This window comes from Equus quagga, chromosome 22 (genome assembly GCF_021613505.1).
Source record: "Equus quagga isolate Etosha38 chromosome 22, UCLA_HA_Equagga_1.0, whole genome shotgun sequence".
Lineage (NCBI taxonomy): Eukaryota > Metazoa > Chordata > Mammalia > Perissodactyla > Equidae > Equus > Equus quagga.
This window is the reverse complement of record NC_060288.1, coordinates 856480-865011: the sequence shown is the minus strand read 5'-3', so window position 1 is coordinate 865011 and position 8532 is coordinate 856480. Positions and strand designations below refer to the sequence as shown.

Genomic DNA, 8532 nt, shown 5'->3' with positions numbered 1-8532 from the left:
AAAGTTGCTGAGGGTAGCTGAAGAGAAGAGTAAACAGCATCATATGAAACTATTTCTCTCTTCTGAAAGCTGACTCAGGTAAAACAGTTTTGTCAAATGGTAAGAGCCCTTCAAAGCACATGCAAGAGCAGATCAGTCTCAGTTTGGGCTGCTATAACAAGACAGCACGGACGGGGGACACTGATTCCTCACAGTGCTGGGGGCTGGGAGGTCCGCCATCCCGGCACTGGCAGGTCGCTGTCTGCTGAGAACCCCTTCTGGCCGTGTCCTCACATGGCTGAGAGCCGACCGAGGCCTCCCTATCCTCCTGTTCTTAAAAGGACACCAGTCCCCTCGTGGGGGCTCCACCCTCATGACCTAATTACCTACTAAAGTCCCCGCCTCCAAATACCGTCACATTAGGGATTTTGTGGGGGCACAAACGTTCAGGCCCTGTCCCCATGCCCTGCCCGAGACATGTACTAGAGAAGGGTCAGTGGAGGCCCCGCTGAAACGTTGTATTTGGGGGCATGGGGTTTACCCCTAGACAGCAAAGGACAGCAGTAGGAACCTGGGGCTTGAAGGGCCCAGTCACGGTACCTCTTCTATAGAAGGATGCTGCCGAGGAAGCACCGAGTCTCGGACTTGTCTAAGGCCCCTTCCAGCTCTCTGCATCCTCCCTGTGTGAGGGTTGTGTGTAAGTCACCTGGTGACTGCCCCAGCCGTGTCCCTGGAGCCAGGTCTCCAATATGAACCTGGGAACTCCGCTAAGCAGCGGCGGGCTCATGCAGCCTCGGGAGAGCCAACTGTCAGCACCTCTTCCTGCTCCCCATTCAGCAATGGCAGCTTGGTAGCTGGAAGTCAACCGTGGTGGGAGGATTTGCACCATGGAAACTGGCAACTGACCAAAGCTATACACCAGGACCCCCCGCCCGAACCCCACCCCAGCTAGCTGTTAACTATTTGCCAGCACACTGCTGCCTCCCAACCGCAGACCTCTTCATGTGCCCAGTTTTCCCTCCAATCTGCTACTTTGCAGCCCTCTTTCGTATTCATAAATGTGGCCAACTTGCTTCTCTCTACACATCAGTGATGAGGAGAGAATCAGGCCCAGGAATTTTAACAGGTAAAGCTTCACACACTCCTAGGTTTAAGGTTTTGCCTGAGCCAAGTAGACATAATACATAATCCTGAAAAATAAGAAAGTACTACCCAGAACCTATTTTTAATAACTTTTGTTTCAGGGGAAATCTTCCAATGTTATCTAATCTTATCTAATCTTATCAGGGTTCAGTTCAGTGTGGCAGTTAACATCATGGCTTCCCAGCCGGGTTCAAATGCTGGTTCTTTAACTTGCAACCTGTATGATCTTAAACCAATCACTCAGCATCTCTGTCCCCTAGTTCCCCTTCAGGGTGATGACTGCAGTCACACCTAGATCACAAGATTGTGGTGAAGACTGCGTTCACGTGTGTGACATGCTTAGGACGCGTCAGGCATGTGGCAAGGCTTCATGTCCAGCTGTTATTATTTGATACCAATTCCTCATTCACATCTGCGTCACAACTGTGTCTGTGTGCTTCCCAGCACTCCCAGCACCTCCTGGGTATAGTCAGAGGGCCATTACGGGTCACACGTTAGAGGTCATGAACCCGTCATGTGTGCACTGTTGTCCTTTATTTCTGCTATTCTGAAAACAGTTTCAATCTATTGGAAAAAGGGTTACTAGAAATGTCGAACATACAGCAATGGGTAATTTCTTCCTCAAAGTTCATGCTTGATAATTTGGAGTTAATGACGCCCTAGGCAGCTGAGAGGCGTTAGATGGTTTTGAAGTAAGGAACATGTCCAGGCACCCATGTACAGAATGCCAGCCTTCTAGGACAGGTCATATTGCTCCTTCCATTTTCCCAGTGCAGAAAACTGAGGCTCAGAGATGGTAAGGAACTTGCCCAGAGGCCTGGCCAGAAAGTGGCTGGCTCCAGGCTCCTGCATCATGGTCCCACAGCCAGCTCCAGGGGGCTTGTAGCTCAGGAGGGAGTCGGGGGTTGGGGGGTTAGCCTATGGCCTGGGGCGAGCTCAGAGACTGTCTTCTTGTGCCTCAGTTTCCCACCATTTCACTGTACTCCAGCTCCACCTGAGAAATCCCCCGACAACGAATGAAAACTTGTCAACACAGTGATCCAGGAACGCTGCCGGAGCCGGCCCCGCCTCCCTCCAGCTGCCATGTGATGACCAGTGGGCTAGGGCTCTGAGGCCTTGAAGCGGGCTCTGGCAGGATCCCCAGGCATAGACGTAAAGACTGCCTCCTGTAGGAGGGTAGAGCAGGTGGGAATACTTGGTTTTTGAGAAAGAGCTGACGTTGTTTCTGAGAACTGCTGATCAGAGATAATGCCCTTGAGCCGTCCTTCAGAAGGGTGGGTGTGTTCTACTCCCAACACCCATCAAATAACTGGCAGCTTCGTGTGATCCGTATTCTGATTAGCTTTGTATTTGAATTCAAAGCTGTTTCTCCTGGCAGGATTTAGTGCTTTACTGCTGCTGCCGAAAGCTCTGGGGACTGTGCCAGTTGGTTGGGGGGTTTGGGTGGTGGTTTTTTCCAACATGCAAAGCACGTTCTCCCGGTCCGCAGAGGTGCCTTTCAGAATGTCCGCATTCCTGCTGTTTGAGCACGACCTCTGGACAGTCAGCCCCGGGCCCTCGGCTGCTCTTCTCGGGGAGGGGCGCAGGTGGCAGCCTGGGGAGAGGAGGCGCTGAGTAGTCTCAGGACCATCTCTGCCCCTACAGTCACCCAGAGGTTCCGGGGGACCAGGCTACCATCAGCGGCCTCTGCCCAAGGTTCACCAAACATCCTTCAACCTGGCCGCTGGCCTGCAGATGGCCTGCCTGCCACAGGCCGTACCAGGCGGGGCGCTTGGTGAACTGGACGTACTTTCCACCAGCCTGAGAGTCAGATGCTGTAGCCTGAAATGAGGTGAGGGCAGTACTGCCAGCAGCTGCCTCCCCCTCAGTCATTAATCCCACAGGTTCTAACCCCTCCACCAGCGCCCGCCAACCCACCCTCAACTCGTGTCTGAAGAATTACAACTACTCATCATGTGGCCTGCCAGGGTGTCAAACCCCATGTGAAAAGGTTAAGAAAAATAAATACAAATTTAAAAATAAAAATCAAAGCCAACAGTAAATCTCTAAAGTTAAATTTAAAGAAAAGCTGAAGAAAAATGTATTTAACTACGTAACTTCTTCTTTGTTCCAGTCATTCGCTGAAATGGAGCCGTGTAATAGTTGCACCCAGGCGCGTGGGGCGTCGGGATGGCAGGAGTGGCCTGGTGGAGGAGCCTTTTCTAGAGCTCTTCCACAGCCAGGGCGCCTGCCCGTTGTTGGTTGCTGGGGCACAGTGTGCTGGCGGGTTACTGGGGTCCTGACCCAGTTGGTCGCGAGACTTCCTGAAGGAACTCCCTTTCAGTTGCAGGGGAGTAGAAGCTGACTTAGACTGAGAGGCCGGGGGCGCGCCCTCCCTGGCACTCTGGCTCAGCACCGGTGCTGCCTGCCTATTTGGGAGACAATGCAGAGTTAATCTCAAAGGGACCTGGGTTTGCAATGTTTTCTGGTCAAAAAAGGAGGCACCTTCTTGGCGATTTGTGGTCAGGAACCCCAGGGCAAATGGATAGGCTTGTCAATGGCCTATATGGGCGTAAAGACCAGTCACTCCTATCTCGGGAGTTGTCAATCAGATGGAGCCTTCATTTCAAACCCAAACGAAGTGAGCCATTTCTCTGCAAGTCAATTGGCTAATATATTGTGAGTCATCATTATATCCCTAAATCTTTAACAGTTTCCTTTTCCCCCTTAAAGTTCATCCCAGAAACTCTAGCAAATGGGCCATTGGGATGCACAACTCATTGGCTGCATCAGTGGAGCTGGTGGAGGAGGAGCATGGAATGCACGGGTCCTGGCCTTGTTGGACGCGTGACACACCAGGAATAACTGCCACTTGTGGAGAACTCTACATCCACTGGGCACCTCCCCTAGGTCCTTTCTAAGCCTCAGAACAGTGAGTGACTTCAGTACCTCCTGTTTCAAAGATGAAGACGCTGAAGCTGAGACAGGCTTAGTATATTTTTCTTTAAGATGGCACACAGCTAGTTAATGGTGTAGCCGGGACCCAAACCCAAACCTGCTGGGCTTTCTCTCTAGTCTATCAAGCTACCTCATTAGAATCAATGTGTTTTTACCACACAATAAAAAGAGGACACTTTTATTATTTAAGCCTCCTGATAGTTTTCAGTCTGGGGCAGCAGTAGGAAGTCTAAGGACCTTGCATGGGGAGACAAGGGAGCATAGCAAGTAAACTGAAACAGAAGTATGAAAATCGACACTGGAGCCGGTAAGAGCAGAGTTAACATCACAGGAAATTTGCCCTGAGATGGGGAAAGGAAAGAGATGAGCGGTTTTCCTAAAATACAGTGGAAAAGGATGGAGAGAGGAAAACCAGGAGGATGAGATTACAAAAATGGAAGGCAAAGAAGAGAAATATAGGTACGATTTATAGGTACTACTGAGGAAGGGAAAACAATTCAAAGAGAAGAATTATTTAAATATACAATTGTAGAAAACTCATGTTCTTAAAAAAAGACCTATGCAATGTGCCTGAAGTGAAAGCATTTGCCTCATTCTTGCCAAAAATGGAAGCAGAGGCCCCATGGAGACACATCAAGGACACCTAGAAATCATTTTTGTCTCTTTCCTGTGCCCCAAAAGGCAGGAGTCCCAAGGCACGCGCGTGTGAGGCCAAGGCACACCACTGCACAGCAGTGCCTGAAAAAGGCTGCCTTTACAGGAGGGGGCCACTGCAAAAATTTAGGCCACAAATTTTTTTTTTAATTTAAAAACAGATCTCATGCCACATTAGCACGTGCCATTACTTTACAGTAAAAGGATGGTTAATTCCAATGCGTTAGCTGGGATAGGCAAATTTTGGTATAAATGCCCCCGAGATATTCTAAGTGACCTGTCCATGCCCCTTTTCCCCAATCTTTCCCATCTTTCTCCTTTCTCTTGATCCTTTTTCTTAACTAACCCTGTGTTTTTCCTCTTCTTGGTGTAAGGTTTGAGCCTACTAACACTTCTTGACATTGCTTAGCACTGGTGGTGACACTGAGGGACAAAGTAGCTTCCTGGTGCATCCTACTGCAGCAGAGTGGAGCAGGGGACTGAACTGGGGCCTTACAGGTGACCTGATGGGGGGCTGACGGGTATGTGAGGGGCTGGCTGTAGGGAGGTGGCAGCCAGAGAGTGGGGGATGATTCCGAGGTCTTATTGTGGAGTAGAGGGAGAGAAGACCGAGATGGGCGGGGAGTGGCCTTTGTGCACAGTCCCAAAGAAGGAGATGAGTTGGAGTGCCTGGGACTGAGAACCTGGACAGCTCCTGACATGAGGGGAGCATCCCAGACTGAGAAACCTCAGGCAGGCAGGTCAGGAGCCGGCCTTGTTGAGGCAATGGAAAGAGGGGACCAGGGCCAGGGTTTGGACATCCGAGGAAAGAGGAGAATTCAGGGCTCCTCAACTCCGTCTAGTTGTAATCAGTTTCCGAAGTCTGCAAACCATCCTTCTTCTCTAAGAATTTCAGGTGTTACCCTGGCCATCATAACCTCAAACACTCGACAGCTCTTTCCACTGAGTGTCAACAACCCGCAGGATAAAATTGTACAGAACTCAGATCTGCTCCCCTTGTAACAGCAGATCAATTCAGTCAGGTCCTTTCCTGTTTTCTGAATCTGCCTCCAGTAAGATGACACTTACTGTACTTATTTCCTCCAAGATAATTTTAGGCAGACGGTGATACTGGAATCTTTCACGTTTTCATAATTATTAGTGCCTGTAGGGTACTTTTTTATTCATTCCAGAACCTTAAGATTTCAGAGCTGGATAAAATAATAACGCCCACCTAGTTAAAACACCTTTTTTTTTTTATTATTAGAAGTGAAAACTGAGCATCAGAGGTAGAGGGACCTGTCCCCGTTCACACAGCTAGTGGTGGGAAGAGAGGAACGGAGCAGAAGTTTCTGACCTCCAGCCCTGTGCTACCTCTGCAGTTCCAGACTGTCACGGCTGCTGAGTCAGAAACGAACGCTAAGAGGCAGGCTTGCTCAGACAACGGAAACCTCACGGAACATGTCAAGAAACATTTAACAATGATCTATGTTTAGAAATTTCTCATAAAGCGCACACACACCCATCCACACACACACGCACACTGCCCTCTTCCCTGGCCAGAAAGTGTTTTATACAACCAACCTCATGAATAAACTGCGACAATCCTGTGCTTGCTTTAAAAGGATGCTGACACCGGGAGTTGGAGCTGAAGTCCATCTCCATCTTCCCAGAAGAATCATCAGAAACTCCTCGCTCGCTGCCCAGAGGGCGCCCCCTTACTGGGCTCGAGGTTGGGTGGGGATGCAGTGGGCACAAGACTCCCGACGGGGCGAGTCTGCATGCCAGAGCTGAGCAAGCCAGCTGGGGGTTACTCTCGTCTCCCCTTTTCCCTTCGTTATGAGGGCGGACTGTACAGCAACAAATGGTACACAACACACGAGGCTCCGTAACGACATAAACTCTGTATTCGTTTCCTAGCGATGCCGTAACAAACTACCATAAACTCGGTGCTTAAGACAACAGGACTTCATCCTCTCACAGCTCTGGAGGCCGGAAGTCTGAAACCCAGGTGTCAGCAGGGCCACGCTCCCTCTGAGAGTCTGCTCACACGGCTCTCCCGGCCTCTGGTGGTCGCCAGAACTCCTTGGCGCTCCCTGGCCTGCAGCTACATCACTCCCACCTCTGCCTCTCTCGTCCCACGGGCTTCTTCCCTCTGCGTGTCTCTGTCTCCAGATCCCTCTCTCCTTACAAGGATGCCAGTCAGTGGATTTAGGGCCCACTCTAACCCAGCACGACCTCATCTTAACTTGATTACATCAAAGACGCTATTCCCAAATAAGGTCACATTCACAGGTACAGGGGGATAGGACTGCAACTGTTTTTTTTTTTTTTGGAGGAAGATTAGCCCTGAGCTAGTATCTACCACCAATCCTCCACTTTTTGCTGAGGAACACTGGCCCTGAGCTAACATCCACACCCATCCTTCTCTACTGTATATGTGAGACACCTGCCATAATGTGGCTTGATGAGTGGTGCTAGATCCACACCCGGGATCCAAACCTGCAAACCCTGGGCCACCAAGCACCAAAGCGGAGTGCGTGAAGTTAACCACTACGCCACCGTGCTGGCCCCCTCAACATATTTTTTGGGAACACAATTCAACCCATGACAAATAGAATACAAACAGCTCACTAATCTGTTCTCTGTGACCACTAAGATGCACACTCCATCCTCTTGGGGCGCTCTTGGGGAGAGCCACAGCAGGCAGGCAGTGCTGCCCCGGGCCTCCAGGACGAGGACACATGCTTGCAGATGTCTGCTCACTCTCCTACAGGCCTACTATGTCTGTACATGCTAAGCCTCTCATCCTGCATTTTAAAACCCCTCATTCAATTTACATTCCCAACTTGTGTCTTTCTATGTCTCTTACATCTTGGCTCCAGCATGCACAGTAAATCAAGTGTGTTTGGAGGGTCATCCCAGCCGCTAGTAAAGGCCTTTCTGCCAGCTTCCCACAGCCCACATGGGACGTCACATAAACAGGACCCTGAGACCTTTTGAGGTGGCGCAGAGAGGGAGTGTAGAGGTCAGGAAATAGTTCACGTGAGCCACTGGTTTTTGAAGCACACCTTAATTCCTAAAAGGTCTCCATTTCTTCCTCGTTCATTTTATCTTATCTACACTATTAAGGTTGCAGCCTTCATGCTGTTAGTTGCTGCAATTGGGACCCTTCTCCCTTTCCTTGTGGAGAGCACAGGATGCAGAGGTCGTTTCTCTTAACTTTAAGCTCTGGCGTTGGTGCAGAAGAGAGACTGCCACAGGCCTCCCAGGATGCCTCACTTGATCAGCATCAGCTCCGCTGCAGGGTGATTTTGGCTTCACACACAAATGTCCACTCAGCAGTGTTTCTCCAGAGGAAAGCCCGCAGTGGGGTGCAGGGTGACATGATGGGCGCTGTCACTTAAAGAGCTCCAGGTAGTCGGGCGGCTGGTCCTGCTGCCCACAGGGGTACAGAAGGAGCTCTTTCCCCAGGGAAGTTATGGGTTCCTCCTGTGAATCAGAAGGCACAGGTCAGGCTGGGCAGGTTGTTAAGACAGTATAAATAATAATGTCACTCCCTTCCTGTCTCCTCAGAGTGTGTAACTTCCTGCCTACCCTTGATTTACACAAAGCTTTACTGGTTTATGCAATCTTAAAAGAGATTTTTCTCACCCAGAAACTGCCACGTGCTCTCTTTCCGTCCCGGGCTCGAGTTCTAACTTAAGAGTGTTCTCAGATGTGATCAGTGTGTGCACGGATTTTTTAGCGTCTCCTATATTCTCTGCCCCAGCGGGGTCCCTGAGTATCTGAGGAGGAAGTAGGTTCAGTGATAAAGGAAACGCAGTTAAGAATCCTGAC

The 8532-nt window shown here is 50.1% G+C and overlaps 1 protein-coding gene across 5 annotated transcripts in view; it reads right to left on the bottom strand.

Annotated features, from left to right (window-relative positions):
- Positions 1 to 7145: 7145 nt before the first annotated feature.
- Positions 7146 to 8532, bottom strand: part of SH2D4A (SH2 domain containing 4A) — a 65321-nt gene continuing 63934 nt past the window's right edge. For 3 of the 5 annotated variants that reach the window (XM_046648710.1, XM_046648712.1, XM_046648709.1), the window contains 2 exons: positions 8347 to 8480; positions 7146 to 8184 (listed from right to left, as the gene is read on the bottom strand). In XM_046648710.1, coding sequence (XP_046504666.1) covers positions 8172 to 8184; positions 8347 to 8480 — 147 coding nt within the window. In that variant the 3' untranslated portion in view covers positions 7146 to 8171. The remainder of the gene's footprint in view (positions 8185 to 8346; positions 8481 to 8532) is intronic. The other 2 variants (XM_046648713.1, XM_046648711.1) reach the window with 1 other exon arrangement.